This window comes from Rana temporaria, chromosome 11, assembly GCF_905171775.1.
Source record: "Rana temporaria chromosome 11, aRanTem1.1, whole genome shotgun sequence".
In the NCBI taxonomy this organism is placed as follows: Eukaryota; Metazoa; Chordata; class Amphibia; order Anura; family Ranidae; genus Rana; species Rana temporaria.
In genome coordinates this window covers 16,945,521-16,964,518 of record NC_053499.1, presented here as the reverse complement: position 1 = coordinate 16,964,518, position 18,998 = coordinate 16,945,521, and the positions used below count along the sequence as shown (strand labels likewise).

Below are 18,998 nucleotides of genomic sequence, written 5' to 3'. Positions count from 1 at the left end.
TAAAATTAAAAACCACAGAGGTAATCAAAAACCACCAAACGAAAGCTCTATCTATAGGATAAAAAGGACGTAAGTTTTATTTGGGTACAGCATTGCACGACCGCGCAATTGTCAGTTAAAGTAACGTAGTGCCGTTGGCAAAAATGGTCTGGTCATTAAGGGGGTAAAACCTTTCCGTGGCTGAAGTGGTTAATAATAAAAATAAATACAATTAAATGGTAAAAAAATTATAATTTAAAAGCCCCCCTGAGCGCACGCACACACAAATGTATATGTTGTTATAGGTCCTGCCCGCTTATGTAAACAGCAATTGCACTACGCATGGGAGGTATTTCCACGACATCAATGCAGTAATTCTAGGGCCATCATTCAAGATAAACTCTGTAGTAATAATAACCTGTAAAGGCTTTTAACCATCTAACCCCCGGACCATATTGCTGCTCAAAGACCAGAGCACTTTTTGCGATTCGGCACTGCGTCACTTTAACTGACAATTGCGCGGTTGTGCGACGTAGCGCCGAAACAAAATTGGCGTCCTTTTTTCCCCCACAAATAGAGCTTTCTTTTGGTGGCATTTTATCACCTCTGCGGTTTTTAGTTTTTGCGCTATAAAAAAAAATAGAGCGACAATTTTGAAAAAAAATAATATTTTTTTACTTTTTGCTATAATAAATATCCCCCAAAAATATATAAACGATTTTTTTCCTCGGTTTAGGCCGATACGTATTCTTCTACCTATTTTTTGTTAAAAAAAAAATCGCAATAAGCGTTTATTGATTGGTTTGCGCAAAAGTTATATAGGGGGTGGTTTTATGGCATTTTTATTAATATATTTTTTTTACTAGTAATGGCGGTGATCATCGATTTTTTTTTTTTTTCGGTACTGCGACATTATGGCGGACACTTCGGACACTTTTGACACATTTTTGGGACCATTGGCATTTTTATAGCGATCAGTGCTATAAAAATGCATTGATTACTATAAAAATGACACTGGCGGGGAAGGGGTTAACACTAGGGGGCGGGGAAGGGGTTAACACTAGGGGGCGGGGAAGGGGATAAGTATGTTCCCTGGGTGTGTTCTAACTGAAGGGGGGGGGGGGTGGACTGACTAGGGGAAATTACTGATCGCTGTTCATACATTGTAAGAACAGACGGTCAGGCATTTCTCCCCCTGACAGGACCGGGAGCTGTGTGTTTACACACACAGCTCCCGGACCTCGCTCTGTAACGAGCAATCGCGGGTGCCCGGCGGCGATCGCGCCCGCCGGGCACGCGCGCGCCCCTATTAGCTGCTGGGCGAGGTGACGTATGGCTACGTGATCTCGCCCAGCAGAGCCGACCTGCTGCCGTAAAACTGCGGCGGCTGGTCGGCAAGCAGTTAAAGCGTCACCTATGAATAATTTTAGGTACCGTCGTTTGTTGCCGTTTCTCGGTGTGCATGCCATTTTTAGTTCAGACATGTTTGGTATCTATAAAGCAACCTCATCTTTTATATTTTAGCAAATTGGGTATTATACTGTGCTTGTGTACACTTAAATACATTTTTGTGTATTTTTTTTTCTCCTGAAAATGTGTGTATGATAAACAGCTGCACAAATATTGCGTGACATATAAAATTGCAGCAGTCACCATTTTATTCTTCAGGGCCCCTGCTTTCAAAAAATATATAGGCTCGGATTCACGTAGCACTTACGCGATGTATCTCTAGATACGCCGCGTAAGTGTACAGATGCGCCGTTGTATCTATGCGCCCGATTCTTAATGCAAGATACGCCTGAAATTTGGCTTCCTCCGACCGACGTAAGTGTCCTACGCTGTCGTATCCTGGGCGCATATTTACGCTGGCCGCAATGGCCGCTCCAATTGATTTACGTGTAGAATATGCAAATGACTGAGATACGCCAATTCACAAACGTACTTGCGCCCGTCGCAGTAATATACGCCGTTTACGTAAGGCGTACGTCCGGCGTAAAGTTATTCCACCTATAGGAGGCGCATCCCATGCAAAGGTATGGACGACGGAACAGCCGTCGTATTTTACGTCGTTTACGTAGTACTACGTGAATAGGGCTGGGCGTAGGTTACGTTCAGTGATTTGACGTATCTTAGGCGTTCGTTCCAACGTGATTCTGAGCATGCGCACTGGGAGCGTCCACGGGATGGCGCATGCGCCGTTCGTTCGGCCATTCATTTGCATGGGGTCACGCTTCATTTACATGTATCACGCCAGCCTTCCACCTGCTTTGAATTAGGCGGGCTTACGCCGACGAATTTACGTTACGCTGGCGCAACGTAGGGAGCAAATGCTTTGTGAATAATGTTCTTGCCTCTCTGTGTTACGTCGGCGTAGCGCATATGAGATGCGCTACGCCGGCAGAAAGATGCGCCGATCTACCTAAATCCGGGCCATAATGTTTGGGTGTTTTAAATTTATTTTCTAGCAAAAAAAAAATGCTGATTTCAACAAATTATTATATGATTTTCAGGGGAAAAAAAGCTTGCGTATTCAGAATCTGAAGTTTTATCTTTCCTAGTATTATATCCGGGAGAAGCAGACACGGAAACGTCACTTAATGATGAGCCCATCATGAGAAGTACGTGTTTGGACATTCAGACATCCTTCCAGAAGCAGACTACACCTGAAGAGGTATGTGGAAAATGTATTATTTTTATCACGTTAATTAAGGAAAATCGATTTTCTTTTAGTAAAGGTAAATGTTTGTGTCCGAAGCGTGATGCCGCGAACACACGATCATTTTTCGTCATGAAAAAAACTTTTTAAAAAACGTAATTTAAAATGATGGGGCCAGATTCAGGTAGATCCGCGCAATATTTGCGTGGGCAAAGGGCAACGATTTTTGCTCTGCGCCCACGCAAATATTTTGATTTGCCCGCGATTCACGGAGCAGTAGCTCCGTAAATTGCGCGGGCGCTATGCTAATTAGCCCGGCGTAAGGGTGCCTAATGTAAATGATCCCGCCGGGGGCGGGAATCATTTAAATTAGGCGCGCTCCCGCGCCGAGCGAAAAGCGCATGCTCCGTCGGGAAACTTTCCCGACGTGCATTGCGGCAAATGACGTCGCAAGGACGTCATTTGCTTCTAAGTGAACGTGAATGGCGTCCAGCGCCATTCACGAATCACTTACGCAAACGACGTGAAATTTAAATTTCACGAGCGGGAAGGGCGGCTATACTTTAGCATTGGCTGCCCCTGCTATTAGCAGGAGCAACCTTGCGCTAAAGTCGCCGTATGGAAACTCCGTACCTTGCGTGCGCAGGGCCCGCGCAACTTTTGTGAATCGGTGGTAGTATGCAATTTGCATACTATACGCCGATCACAATGGCCGCGCCCCCTAGCGGACAACGCAAGAATGCAGCCTGAGATATGAAGGCATAAGGAGGCTTATGCCTGTCATATCCTAGGCTGCAGTCCGCGTAGCGATGTTCCTGAATCAGGGGCATTCGCTACGCGGGAGCAAAACAGCTATTGCGCCGCGCAACCTATGGTTGCACGGGCGCAATAGCCTCTTGAATCTGGGCCATGGTGTGTGGGTTTCACATAATTTTTCGGCTTCTGAAAAAAACGACAACATTTTTTTTCGAGCATGCTGCATTTTTTAACGTCGTTTTAAACTATGTCTTTTTTCGTGTTGTAAAAAATTATCGTGTGTGGGCTAAGACGGCGTTAAAAACCCGCGCATGCTCAGAAGCAAGTTATGAGACGGGAGCGCTCGTTCTGGTAAAACTTCCGTTCATAATGGAGTAAGCACATTCATCACGCTGTAACAGACTGAAAAGCGCGAATCGTCTTTTACTAACACGGAATCAGCTAAAGCAGCCCAAAGGCGAATAGAACTTCCCCTTTATAGTGCCATTGTACCAATGTTTCGCAAACCAACCGATAAACGCTTATTGCGATTTTTTTTTTACCAAAAATAGGTAGAAGAATACGTATCGGCCTAAACTGAGGAAACATTTTTTTTTTATATATTTTTGGGGGATATTTATTATAGCAAAAAGTAATAAATATAGATTTTTTTCAAAATTGTCGCTTTATTTTTGTTTATAGCGCAAAAAATAAAAACCGCAGAGGTCATCAAATACCACCAAAAGAAAGCTCTATTTGTGGGGAAAAAAGGACGCCAATTATGTTTGGGAGCCACGTCGCACGACCGCGTCAGTTAAAGCGACGCAGTTCCGAATCGCAAAAAGGGGCCTGGTCTTTTACCTGCATTTTGGTCCGGGTCTTAAGTGGTTAATCCCCCCTCAAATAAACAAAACAAGCAATGGACTGGTTTTCTGTCTCCGAGTGACTGGATTGGATGTCTGGCTCGGCAGGGTGACGGGTGAACCACTACACACAGCAACCCCTAAGGAGGCATGGCTACATTATGAAAATGTTGTTTTTTTTGTTCTTCAAATTTTTCAGTATTTTTTTCGTTTGTTTAGCAAAAAAAAAAAAAAACCCAGTGGTGATTAACTATCACCAAAATAAAGCTCTATTTGTGTGAAACAAAAAAAAAGATAACAATTTCATTTGGGTACAGTAAGAGTACAGAAAGCTGAAAGCCTGGGCAGGAAGGGGGTAAAAGAGCCCAGTAGGCAAGTGGTTAATGCAGCTTAAAAGTGAAATGCGGGTCAGAAGGTGCTCTTACCCATTGGCCCAGATTCAGTAAGAATCTGCGCCTTTCTTACGCAGGCACAGGGTAGCGTTTTTGCCCTGCGCCCGCGCAAATTTTCTGCGCTGCCCGCGATTCACGGAGCAGAAGCTCCGTAAATTGCGGGGGCGCTGTGTTAACTTGCCCGGCGTAAGGGCGCCTAATGTAAATGATCCCGCCGGGGGTGGGAATCATTTCAATTAGGCGCGCTCCCGCGCCGAGCGTAGAGCGCATGCACGTCGGGAAACTTTCCCGACGTGCATTGTGGCAAATGACGTCGCAAGGACGTCATTTGCTTCAAAGTGAACGTGAATGGCGTCCAGCGCCATTCACGATCCACTTACGCAAACGATGTAAAATTTGAACGTCGCGACGCGGGAACGTGGCCATCCTATAGCATTGGCTGCGCCTGCTATTAGGATGTGTAACGTTACGCGAAACCCGACGTACGCAAATTACGTAATTTGCGTACGCAGGGCCCGCGCAAGTTTATGAATCGGTGTTAGTATGCAATTTGCATACTATACACAGATCACAATGGGAGCGCCCCCTAGCGGTTTTCGCTAGAATGCAGCCTAAAATCTGCGTGGCATAAGAGCCTTAATGCCGCACAGATTTTAGGCTGCAGTCGGCGTAGCGATGTTCCTGAATCAGGAGCATTCGCTACGCCGGGGCAAGTAAGCAATTGCGCTGCGTAACCTATGGTTACACAGGCGCAATTGCTTCTTGAATCTGGCCCATTGACACAAGACCTAATAGCAAAGATGCAAAATGAGACGAGAGGAGCAAGTAGTAATTGTTTGTCATTTAAAGAAAAGTTTTTGCTGTTCTGTAACGATGGCAACTGTTGTTCATTTTTTCTTTTTTGCACCGTTATTATTTTATTGGGATGAATCAGCCTACCGAAAACCAACGTTTGAAGTGGAACAATAAAAATGATGTTGCTGTATAGAATTCTGCACACAATAACAGACAATGAGCACTTTTTGAGTTTTTAATGTAGGAGCTTTTAAATAACCAAACAAATGCAAGAGGGCGTCGTTCTAAGTGCAGCATAAAAACTTTAATAAAATGGAGTAAAATCACAAGCTATGTACTGGTAAAGGAAACCAAAGTCCAGTCCACCCTGCCAGACGATTTTTTTTCCTCCTTTAAAATCGGTGACAACTCTGTAAGACTATTATGCATTCAGAACATTTGTGTGCCTCTTCTGTTTGCTGTTATACCCTTTATGACATCATCACTTCACACGGTAGTCCAAGTTGGCACAGCAAACAAACATTGCAATACATACTACTCTGCCCATTGCCGTACATGCTACTGGCCTCTGCCCATTGCCGTACATACTACTCTGCCCATTGCCGTACATACTACTGGCCTCTGCCCATTGCCGTACATACTACTGTCCTCTGCCCATTACCGTACATACTACTGACCTCTGCCCATTGCCGTACATACTTCTGACCTCTGCCCATTGCCGTACATACTACTGGCCTCTGCCCATTGCCGTACATACTACTGGCCTCTGCCCATTACCGTACATACTACTGGCCTCTGCCCATTACCGTACATACTACTGACCTCTGCACACTTCCCTACATACCGCTGACCTCTGCACATTGCCCTACATACTGCTGACCTTTGCACACTTCCCTACATGCTACTGACCTCTGCACACTGGCCTACATACTACTGACCTCTGCCCATTGCCCTACATACTACTGACCTCTGCACATTGCCCTACATACTATAGACCTCTGCACATTGCCCTACATACTATAGACCTCTGCACACTACCCTGCATACTACTGACCTCTGCACACTGCCCTACATACTACTGACCTCTGCACATTGCCCTACATACTATAAACCTCTGGATTGATGGTTGTCTGTCACACCAACTCGCCTATGGCTTAACCTTACTTCATTGACATGGGGCCATACAACATGAAAGTGCTCTGCACTAGAACAGTTCTTTTCACTCATAAGTGAAATCTGGTCGGCTATTAAAGCCACAACAGGACACAGGAAGAAATGCATCATACATAATGGCCCAGATTCACGTACATCCGCGTATCTTCGCGCGGGCGTAACGTATCTGATTTACGTTACGCCTCCGCAACTTAGCAGGGCAAGTGCTGTATTCTCAAAGCACTTGCTCCGTAAGTTGCGGCGGCGTATCGTAAATCGGCCCGTGTTAAGCCCGCTTAATCAAAATTTGGAACAGGGGGGCGTGTTTTAGGTAAATGTTGTGTGACCCGACGTGATTGACGTTTTTCCCGAACGGCGCATTCGCCGTCCGTGGAATTTCCCAGTGTGCATTGCTCCAAAGTACGCCGCAAGGACGTATTGGTTTCGACGTGAACGTAAATGACGTCCAGCCCCATTCACGGACGACTAACGCAAACGACGTAACTTTTTAAAATTTCGTCACGGGAACAACGGCCATACTTAACATTGGTACGCCGCACTTACGCCACCATATAGCAGGGGCAATTTTACGCCGGGAAAAGCCTAACGTAAACAGCGTAAATGTACTGCGTCGGCCGGGCGTACGTTCAGGAATTCGCGTATCTAGCTAATTTGCATACTTGACGTGGAATTCGACGGAAGCGGCCAGCGTATATATGCATTTACGATACGACGGTGTAACACAGTTACGCCAGTCGGATCTACGGGAAATCTATGCGTAACTGATTCTTAGAATCAGGCGCATAGATACGACCGTGCAACGCAGAGATACGACGGCGTATCTGGAGATACGCCATCGTATCTCCACTGAGAATCTGGGCCAATGTCTCCAGTGTCCTGCAGCAAGATCTCCCCAATAGAGCTCCTTTCTTTGTCTGCCCCCTTCTACTCAGTCTCACTTCTCTTGCAGCAGTAGTTGCCATTCCACACCTCCGTCTGCCTTATCTACTTTTTGAAAAGCAAAAATCCATCATGCTGTATGTTGATCACTAATTGTGCTGAGACTACCAACCACGGGCAGAGTCCAGGGGCCACAAATGAAGTTGCTCTGGGCTACAAGGGTTTACAAACTGTTCTGTGCCTCCTAACCCTGTGTGATGATCTAATACTGGAATTCAGCGACATTTTTACCCCGTGCTTCTTCCTTCTCCAGCATCTAGATGATGAGATCCAACCGTTCGCTCTGGACCAAAGCTTTGATTACGACTGCGTGGCGCTGACCCCGAAGTTTTCCGCAGTGGAGTTGGACTTCTTGAAAAACAGGGGGCATCAAAAGACGGAAGACAAAGTCACAGAGGAGCAAAACCTGACGGCTCCATGACGGGTTTCTATCTCCGAGGAAAGAACGGGATGTTTTAAAGCTTGAATCCAAGGCAGCTGTATAAGACCCACATTGGCTCTGTAATCATTATTGCATCATTACATTTATTTTTATTAAATGCATGAAGTGTAAGCACCTTTGTTTGGCTTATCAGCCTTTAGGAGTCCGTGGGGTAGATTCAGGTAAAGGCGCGCACTGATACGGAGGCGCAGCGTATCGTCTTTACGCTACGCCGCCGTAAATTACAGGAGCAAGTTGCGGCGGCGTAGCGTAAAAGGGGCCGGCGTAAGCGCGCGTAATTCAAATGATCCGGTAGGGGGCGTGGATCATTTAAATTAGGCGCGTTCCCGCGCCGAACGTACTGCGCCGTCCCTAAAATTTCCCGACGTGCATTGCGGTAAATGATGTCGCAAGGACGTCATTGGTTTTGACGTGAACGTAAATGGCGTCCAGCGCCATTCACGGACAACTTACGCAAACGATGTAAAATTTTCAAATCGCGACGCGGGAACGACGACCATACTTAACATTGGCTGCGCCTCCTAATAGCAGGAGCAACGTTACGACGAAAACGACTTACGCAAACGACGTAAAAAACTACCGCCGGGCGCACGTACGTTTGTGAATCGGCGTAAGTATGTAATTTGCATACTTTACGCTGACAACTACGGGAGCGCCACCTAGTGGCCAGCGTGAGAATGCACCCTAAGATACGACAGCGTAAGAGACTTATGCCAGTCGTATCTTAGGCTAATGTCGGCGTATCTAGCTTTCTGAATACAGAAAGTAGATATGCCGGCGCAGCTTTGGAATTACGCGGAGTATCTATGGATACGCCGGCGTAATTCTTTCCTGAATCTACCCCCCTGAGCTTAAAAAGGGGGAGGGAAAAGCAGCATAAGGAGCCAATTGGGTGTATTGAAGTGCAAGGTAGTGCATAGTTGCCAACATCCTCAAAACCTTTTTAGGGACACTTTTTTGATGTAGACCAGGGGTGCCCAAACTTTTTTCAAAGAGGGCCAGATTTGATGTCCAGACACACAGGACAGCAAGGAGATTATTGTGGCAGAACTGGAGGACAATTGCATAACAATGCTTTGTGTCTCTCCCTCCAGCAGCTGAAAGCCGGTTTCTCCCTCTCTCTCGACTATCAGCCGCTGAAGGGAGAGACACAGACAGTGTATTGTTCTGTAATTGTCCTCCCATCCCACTGCACCAATCCCCCTCCCTGGGCTGTCCACATCTGATTCTCCCCTGTGTGCCTGGACAACCCCTCACCCCACTCCCCCTCCCCCACCCCGGTAGCACTGCCAGCTTCCCTCTCCTGTTGGCTCCTGCAGGTACACAGAGGGAAGGAGCTGCCACTTTCAGCCAGTGTCGGCACATTATCACAGTCACATGAAATGTGATGGGCAGTCAGAAAGTCAGAGCTGCGTTAAAAGCTGCCTAGATCCCAATATATATATATATACACTAAAGTTTGTAGATGCTATAACACTAATTAATAATTAATATACACTTTATTGTGATTTTTTTTTTTTTTACTAGACATGTAGCAGAATACATTTTGGCCTAAATTTATGAAGAAATTCGATTTTGCAGTCTTTTTTCATTTATATCAGGCATGTCCAAAGTCCAGCCTGCGGGCCAATCGTGGCCCGTGTTCTGGTTTAATGTGGCTCCCTGGTAATTTGGATATATATTTATCTTTTGTGGCCCCCAGGGTGCTACCACGCAGGGCCGTCTTAATAGCATCATGGGCCCCTGGGCAAAGTAATGCTCTGGGGCCCCTACAGTGGAGACAGCGCAGGTAAACAGACCAGCTATCCCCCCAACACTCTGACCCCTCTACACCCCAGATATCCCCCCAGCACTCTGACCCCTCTACACCCCAGATATCCCCCCAGAACTCTGACCCCTCTACACCCCAGATATCCCCCCAGCACTCTGACCCCTCTACACCCCAGATATCCCCCCAGCACTCTGACCCCTCTACACCCCAGATATCCCCCCAGCACTCTGACCCCTCTACACCCCAGATATCCCCCCAGCACTCTGACCCCTCTACACCCCAGCACTCTGACCCCTCTACACCCCAGATATCCCCCCAGCACTCTGACCCCTCTACACCCCAGATATCCCCCCAGCACTCTGACCCCTCTACACCCCAGCACACTAACCCCTCTACATCCCAGATATCCCCCCAGCACTCTGACCCCTCTACACACTAGATATTTCCTCAGCACTCTGACCCCTCTACACCCCAGATATCCCCCCAGCACTCTGACCCCTCTACACCCCAGCACACTAACCCCTCTACACCCCAGATATCCCCCCCAGCACTCTGACCCCTTTACACCCCAGATATCCCCCCAGCACTCTGACCCCTCTACACACCAGATATCCCCCAAGCACTTGGACCACTCTACACCCCCAAGATATCCCCCCAGCACACTGACCCCTCTACACCCTTTCCCTGATTTGGGGAAAGTACAGGGGCCCCCTATGCAGCTGGGGCCCCTGGGCAGTGCCCAGGTGTGCCCTCTCATTATGACAGCCCTGCTACCACGGAGGGGACAGGGAGGGGGTGGGACGAGTGCCGTCAGATTACATACAGGAGAATCTCCTGTTTACTCGGCGGCGGCTGTAATAGGAAGACCCATCTCCTGGGCTGCCATTGTACGACTGTTCTGTCTGTCATAGGAGGCGGGACTTTGTATTAAAGAGGTCGCCGTGTAAACAGAAGATTGTCATGTATGTAATCTGTTGGTGCTCTGCCGCCCCCCTCCCTGTCCCATCCGAGACTGCAGATGGGCATTGATCAGGCTGCACTGCTGGCAATGGTGAGGCTGCATTCATGGCAATGGTGAGGCTGAATTCATGGCAATGGTGAGGCTGCATTCATGGCAATGGTGAGGCTGCAGATGGGCACTGATTAGGCTGCATTGATGGGCACTCACCCTTATTTTGCTTCACAGTTCTTAATTTAAAATTACATTTTTTTCCTGAAACTTGAAGGTGCGTGTTATACGCCAATAAATATGGTATATCCAAATAACACGCCCATCTCTTCATCAAACACAGCCACATAGGCAAGAGAATTCTTGTTGGGCCGTGTATTTTAATGGTTCAAAGAATTTCAGGCAAAATGGTCGGACCTCACGCTTGTTCACTTCATCAAATCTGGCCCTCTTTGAAAAAAGTTTGGATTTATATATAAAACAATAAAAAGTAGTACTTGTGTACCCCTTTTTGGTAGATGGTGATCGTTTTAAAATAAGTAAAACAAAATAAAGTCATTTGTGTCAGCACAGACGCCTAGTGCAATCCGCTCTAAATGGTTGACTGTGTAATCAAGTTTTTGTTTCCTAAGGCAGACCTTGGCACATAGGCGGTGAACAAGAGCTTGTCTTCTATGTTCATTGATATACAAATCTGTCCTACCTCATACATATTGTGAACTTGTGTACTTTTGTATTCACGTCATATCCCCTGCGTGGGCGGTTTTTTATGCATTTTTTTTCTTTTTACTTAAAACCCAATAAAGATATTGAAACAGAAAACAGTCTGTAGCATATTAATGAATGAATGGGTTTCATTGAAAACTCTGAAAAAATAGGTTTGACCTTGATCAAACACATCTACAGATATATGAGAATGAAGCACAGTGCAGGAAATTATGGGGTGGATTTCCTAAACCATTACTCATAAAAAGCAATAGGAAATATAGCAGTTTAATTAAAAAAACAAGTATTACAAAAAAAATGTGATGTTTGGTGACCTCTTTCTCATGGAAATGGGCTATTAGATTGGGCGGACTACTAGGGTGACCACGTGTCCCGGATTGCAGGTCTGTCCCGGGCACATTAATTTCAGGACAATACAGTGTCCCGGAATGAAACTGACACAGCCACCCCCCGGGACAATCTGATGCCCCCAAAAAAGGCCGCCACATCACCGCTTTACTCACTGACGGTACTTGTCCTGGCTGGGAAAGCGTGGAAGAGCACAATCCCCGCCCCCTGCTTGTGATTGGAGAAATCATAAAGCTCAATATTGAACCCTACAGACTAAAGCTTCGTACACACACATGGTTTTCTTTGCAAGAACCAGCAAGAAAACTGCTGGCAGAGCTTTCTTGCCGAGGAAACCGAGCGTGTGTACGAAGCTTTCTGGTTTCTCGACAAGAAAACTGCCCAGAATCTAGACGAGAAAAATAGAGAACCTGCCGAGAAATCCGAGCGTCTGTATACTTACCTGTCGCCATGGAAACCCGCGCATGTTTGAAATGACTTTGACGCATGCGCGGCAGCTTACAAGGGCAGAGTAGGGTGTAGCAAGATGGCGGCAATGGCATTGAATGTGACGAGCGCATGCTCGTCGTACTCGATGACGTCACCGCGTTCTTGCCATTCAAAAGAACGGCGGTTCTTTTGAATTGAGTGTATGTACACTCAGCCGGCAAAAGATTCTTGCCAAGAATCTCGTCGGGAAAAACGTTTTTATTCCTGACGAGATTCTGGCCCGTGTGTACAGGGCTTAAGACTGGGATGCCATGAAAATTATTATCACTGGGCAGAAGGGGGAATGGCGATTTAAGAATCTAATAATAATATTCTCTGATTGGACAAGGTGCGGAGGTGGGTTGTCACAATCTTTATCTCATTCAGCTGGATAACATTTTGCATTCACTGAAAAAATAGAACATGTTCTCTGAATTGTGGCCTCCTGTATTCAGTAAGCAGCATGCCAGCCCCCAGGCATGGGACCAGGAAGCCTAAGTGAGACATCAGTGTCTTCCCAATGGCTCCTTATAGTATTCTGCCCCAGGGGCAGAGCCCCCCACAAAGAGGTCTCCTCCAGAAGGACTGGACCCAGGAACTTTACAGCTGCTGCCTCAAGCCTCAGACGATTTAAGGACTCTCCAACCACCTACTGGGCACACCTCCCCAGGGATTGGCTGGAGTCCCAAAAATATATTGGCTGCATACTCTGTCCTTCCTCCCACTATACTTCTACAATCCTCTACAAGACAGATGGAAACAATCAGAGCAACAGCCTGTGAGACACTGAGTAGCCCTAAGTAATCAACCCCTGATCCTCTGATTACAATGGAGCCAACTAACTTTACCTGCCAACCTACACTACACTAGCAGGGTGCTACAGGATAAAGAATTGGTTCAGGGAAAAGGGTCTGCCATGTGTTATTTTTTTGGTCATCCATATTTTAGAAGTCTCACAATTACAGGCTTGATGTGACAGTCAGGCCTCGTACACACGACCGAGTTTCTCGCCAAAAACCAGCAAGAAGCTTGCCGTTTTGTTTTTTTTTGCCGAGGAAACCGGTCGTGTGTACACTTTTCGACGAGGAAACCGTCGAGGATCTCGTCGAGCCAAAAAGAGAGCATGTCTTCTTTTTCCTCTACGGGAATGGAGAAAATTGGCTCGCCGAGATCCTCGACAGCCTAACAAGGAACTCGATGAGCAAAATGATGTGTTTCGCCCGTCGAGTTCCCCGGTCGTGTGTACGAGGCTGTAGAGTTAGGATCTATGCTGATATCCCTTGGTTCGTGCTCATAGGTGTGCGCAGCCAATTGCATTAGGGTGTGCGCCCCAAAGCTCAAACACACATGCGTGTGTATGTATATATATTGGGGCTGTGCAAATTAACTTTTAATTAATCGATTAATCTTTAATTTTTTTGATCGACCAAAATCTTTTTGATCGATTAAAATTCTTTTGATTAGTACTCACCTCTCCGCCGGCTTCTGGGCCTTCAGGGAGTTCCGTCGGAGATCCAGTAATGTCACAGACACCGGCGGGGGTTGCCGTGTCCATCTGAAGGGCTCCTTTGCTGTGCCTTCGTATCTGCATGCCGGCGGGACCTTACTATCTGCCACACGCAAGGGCTGTTACACTTCCCTCTATTAACCTTCTACAGCCATCCACTGGGAGTTGTGATAGTTCCCTTCACGGGACATCTACATGCCGACGGACTGATGTTAACCTCTCCTCATCTGGATTCAGCAGTGGTATCGTTGTACACATTTTTATACCAGTATCATACTTGGCTATATGTTTTTATGACTGCTTTTGCTACCGTTTGGTATTACTCGCACCATTTTTACAGTTTATGTAGCTACATCGATTTTATCTCCAGTGCAATATTTATTTTGTTACCTTCTTGAAGACTATAAAAGTTTTAATGCTATCCCCATCGAGCGCTGCCTTTGTGTGTTTTTGGATCCTGCTATCCATTTTTCCAGTGGTTGGTAGCTGCACTGGGAATCAGCCTGCAAGGAGATCAGCTAAAAGTAGTTGGATCTGTATGTATAATTAATCGAAATTAGTCGATTAATCAATAAAAAACAAAACGATTAATCGAACAGAAAATGTTTGATCAGTAACAGCCCTAATATATATATACACACAGTGGAACCTCGGATTACGAGCATAATCCGTTCCAGGAGAATGCTCGTAATCCAAAGTACTCGCATATCAAAGCGAGTTTCCCCATAGAAGTCAACGGAAACTAAAATAATTCCGCATTGACTTCAATGACATGCAATACCGCATGTGGCCAGAGGTGGGGGGTGCCGGAGAGCCTTGGAAACACACAGAAAGGCCCAAGGACAGCTCGGCTGAACTCGGAAAACCTTGGAAAGGCTCAGGAAATTAGTATTTCTGAGCATTTACGATTGGCTCCGAACGACTCCGGCGAATCCCACCGCAGGCCAAATGCAGTACTGCACACCGCTTTGGCTTGAATCCTGCTCGTTTTGAATGAATGAATGAATGAATAACTTATATAGCGCAGCACATGCGAACCAAAGCGCCTCTGGGCGCTTGTTGTTCCTGTCTCCTTTGATATCAAAAGAGATGAGTTTTGATCTTTCTCCTGAATGCTAGGTGATTCTCCTCCAACCGAATGCTGGTTGGTAAAGCGTTCCATAGTCTGGGACCCTGGACCGCGAATCTTCTTTCTCCTTTGGACTTGTAATTGGCTTTCGGTATCTGAAGCAGATTTTGGTTGGCGGATCGCAGAACGCGATTGGAGTTGTGAGCTTTTATTTTTTCGCACAGATAATGGGGAGCATTCCCATGGATACATCTATGCGTTAGACAGAGTGCTTTAAAAGAAATTCTGTCTTTTACTGGCAACCAATGAAGGGATCTCAGTGAAGGTGAGATTGATTCCCCATGGTTTTTTCCCAGTCACTAGTCTGGCGGCTTGTAGACAAGCGATTTGGTATTTTTTTTGCGAGACGACACTCTGTAGCCAAGCAGCAGGAGGGAACCTGTCCATCACAGGGTGATTAGGGTGTGCCCAGGCCCACCTGGCACACCCTGTGCGCACACCTACTCTATGTATCCTGCTTTGCATTCCTTCTAGCCCAGGTGGCTTGTCTGAAAGCTGTAAAGTAAGTAGTGGAGTCCTTTTAAAGCAGGTCTTATTTACAGATGCCAGGAATACAGACACACCACGCACACACAGCCTGTGTTTTCAGAAGAGTCTGCTAAAACAGATTAAAGGTAATTAGGGAGCCGCAGATTGATAGCGAGATTTACACCGCATTCAGTTCATGTGATGTAATTAGTAGCTGGTGCCTTCCCAGCTTGTGTGATGTTTAGCAGACGTCCTCGATTCAGGTTGTCAGGTGTATGTAGAAAATGCTCTGTTTGTGTTGGTTTCACGCTGTTTCGTCTGGCTCCTTCTCCAGCGCGGCGAGTGATTTTGTTTTCGTTGTGTGTATGGGTCTCATACGGGAAAAGCCAGCGGGAACGCCGTCTGCTGGAGCAAACAGTGGAGTGCACGCGGGAGCCGAGTCACAGGCTCTAATTAAACTGAATCTAAGCGTATGCATGGTTACAGTGGAAGAAATGCATCAGACAGCTAGGGTTTGATTTACTAAAACTGGAAAGTGCAAAACCTGGGCATGGTAGCCAATCGGCTACTAACTTCATCTTGTTCAATTAACCACTTAAAGTGGAGGTTCACCCAAAAACGACATTTTTAACATTAGATTGAGGCTCATTTTGTGAAGGGGAATCAGGTGTTTTTTTTAAAATCGAAGCTGTACTTACCGTTTTAGAGAGCGATCTTCTCCGCCGCTTCCGGGTATGGGCTGCGGGACTGGGCGTTCCTATTTGATTGACAGGCTTCCAACAGGCTTCCGACGGTCGCATCCATCGCGTCACGATTTTCCGAAAGTAGCCGAACGTCAGTGCGCAGGCGTCGTATAGAGCCGCACCGACGTTCGGCTTCTTTCGGCTACTCGTGACGTGATGTATGCGACCGTCGGAAGCCTGTCAATCAAATAGGAACGCCCAGTCCCGAAGACCATACCCGGAAGCGGCGGAGAAGATCGCTCTCTAAAACGGTAAGTACTGCTTCGATTTAAAAAAACACACCCGATTCTGCTTCACAAAATGAGCCTTAATCTAATGTTAAAAATTGTTTTTCGGGTGAACTCCCGCTTTAAGACCCGGACCTTTAGGCAGCTAAAGGACCAGGCCAGTTTTTGCGATTCGGCACTGCGTCGCTTTAACTGACATTTGCGCGGTCGTGCGATGCGGCTCCCAAACAAAATTGGCGTCTTTTTTTCCCCACAAATAGAGCTTTCTTTTGGTGGTATTTGATCACCTCTGCAGTTTTTATTTTTTGCGCTATAAACAACAATAGAGCGACAATTTTGAAAAAAAATGCAATATTTTTTACTATAAAAAATATCCCCCAAAAATGTATATAAAAAAATAAATTTCCTCAGTTTAGGCCGATACGTATTCTTCTACCTATTTTTGGGGAAAAAAAAAATAATTAATAAAAATGCAATAAAACTATCCCCTATTTTGTAAACGCTATAAATTTTGTGCAAACCAACCGATAAACGTTTATTGCGATTTTTTTTACCAAAAATAGGTAGAAGAATACGTATTGGCCTAAACAGAGGGAAAAAAAAATGTTTTATATATTTTTGGGGGATATTTATTATAGCAAAAAGTTAAAAATATTGAATTTTTTTCAAAATTGTCGCTCTATTTTTGTTTATAGCGCAAAAATAAAAACCGCAGAGGTGATCCAATACCACCAAAAGAAAGCTCTATTTGTGGTTAAAAAAGGACCCCAATTTTGTTTGGGAGCCACGTCGCACGACCGCGCAATTGTCAGTTAAAGCGACGCAGTCCCGAATCGCAAAAAGGGGCCTGGTCCTTTACCTGCATTTTGGTCCGGGGCTTAAGTGGTTAAAGCATCCAGGAGGCTCATGAAGGTTACTTCTCTAATAAAGGTAATAGGAGGCATCCTGTGGTTCCATATAGTAAGTAATATAAATTAGGCATGGAGCTATAAAATATATCAGTACATTTTTTGATGTGCAAAAGAGAACACTTGAACAATATTATGGAGTGGCGGGCCCAGGGGAGCTCTGGTGACTGTACCACATCCTTTGGCATCGAGTCACAGACAAGAGCTGTTCTTGCAGAAAGTGACGAGATTAATGTTGAATCTCTCGGGACACTAAAAAAAAATAATACAAGTTGCACCAACTGACCTGCAATATGAGATAAAGTCAGTCAAACGTTAAATGTAGAAAGAGTTCCCATTCTGCTTTATATATACCGGTATAAAAAAAGTTACTTTTAAAGCCCCGTACACACGATCGGAATTTCCAACGGGAAAAGTCCATCAGAAATTCAGATGGGAAAATTGAGAACATGCTCTGATTCTATTTCTGTCGGAATTCCAGACAGAAAAAGTCAGATGGAGCATACACACCGGCCGGAATTCCCGACCAAACGCTGCCATCACTTTTTCTGTCGGGAATTCCGACCGCGTGTAAAGGGGTTGTAAAGGAATTTTTTTCCCCCTAAATAGCTTCCTTTACCTTAGTGCAGTCCTCCTTCACTTACCTCATCCTTCCATTTTGCTTTTAAATGTCCTTATTTCTTCTGAGAAATTCCTTACTTCCTGTTCTTCTGTCTGTAACTCCACACCGTAATGCGAGGCTTTCTCCCTGGTGTGGAGAAAGCCTCTTGAGGGGGGAGGGGGCGAGCAGGAGTGTCAGGACACCCACTAACACACAGCTCATTTCTCTATCTATAAAAATAAGGTACAGCGCTAAGGTGAAAAAATCATTGATACCAATAAGTGAAATATATGATGTCTAAAATAACAAAGAAAGAGATTAACGTGTGTTGAAACAAACAACTGTGAGGAAGGAAAGTTCCAAACTAAAACTATTAACCACTTCCCGACCTCCTCATGTACATTTACGTCGGCAGAATGGCACGGACTGGCACAATCACGTACCTGTACGTCCTCTGCTAGACGTGGGTGGGGGGTCCGATCGGGACCCCCCCCGGTACATGCGGAGGTCGGGTCCGCTCGGGGAGCGATCCGGGACGACGGCGCGGCTATTCGTTTCTAGCCGCTCCGTCGCGATCGCTCCCTGGAGCTGAAGAACGGGGAGAGCCGTATGTAAACACGGCTTCCCCGTGCTTCACTGTGTCGGCGCATCGATCGCGTCATCCCTTTATAGGGGAGACACGATCGATGACGTCATTCCTACAGCCACACACCCCTACACTAGTAAACACATACACAGTGATCCCTAACTCCTACAGCGCCCCCTGTGGTTAACTCCCAAACTGCAACTGTCATTTTCACAATAAAGAATGCAATTTAAATGCATTTTTTGCTGTGAAAATAACAATGGTCACAAAAATGTGTCAAAATTGTCCGAAGTGTCCGCCATAATGTCGCAGTCAGGAAAAAAATCGCTGATCGCCGCCATTAGTAGTAAAAAAAAAATAATAAATAAAAATGCAAAAAAACTATCCCCTATTTTGTAAACGCTATAAATTTTGCGCAAACCAACCGATAAACGATTATTGCGATTTTTTTACCAAAAATAGATAGAAGAATACGTATCGGCCTAAACTGAGGAAAAATTTTTTTTATATATGTTTTTGGGGGATATTTATTACAGCAAAAAGTAAAAAATATTGCATTTTTTTCAAAATTGTCGCTCTATTTTTGTTTATAG

The 18,998-nt window shown here is 45.7% G+C and overlaps 1 protein-coding gene across 1 annotated transcript in view; it reads left to right on the top strand.

The window, feature by feature from the left end:
* Positions 1 to 8,085, top strand: part of LOC120917066 (intraflagellar transport associated protein) — a 45,153-nt gene extending 37,068 nt beyond the window's left edge. The window contains exons 6-7 of the mRNA XM_040328073.1: positions 2,538 to 2,650; positions 7,786 to 8,085. Coding sequence (XP_040184007.1) covers positions 2,538 to 2,650; positions 7,786 to 7,953 — 281 coding nt within the window. The 3' untranslated portion in view covers positions 7,954 to 8,085. The remainder of the gene's footprint in view (positions 1 to 2,537; positions 2,651 to 7,785) is intronic.
* The last annotated feature ends 10,913 nt before the right edge of the window (positions 8,086 to 18,998 follow it).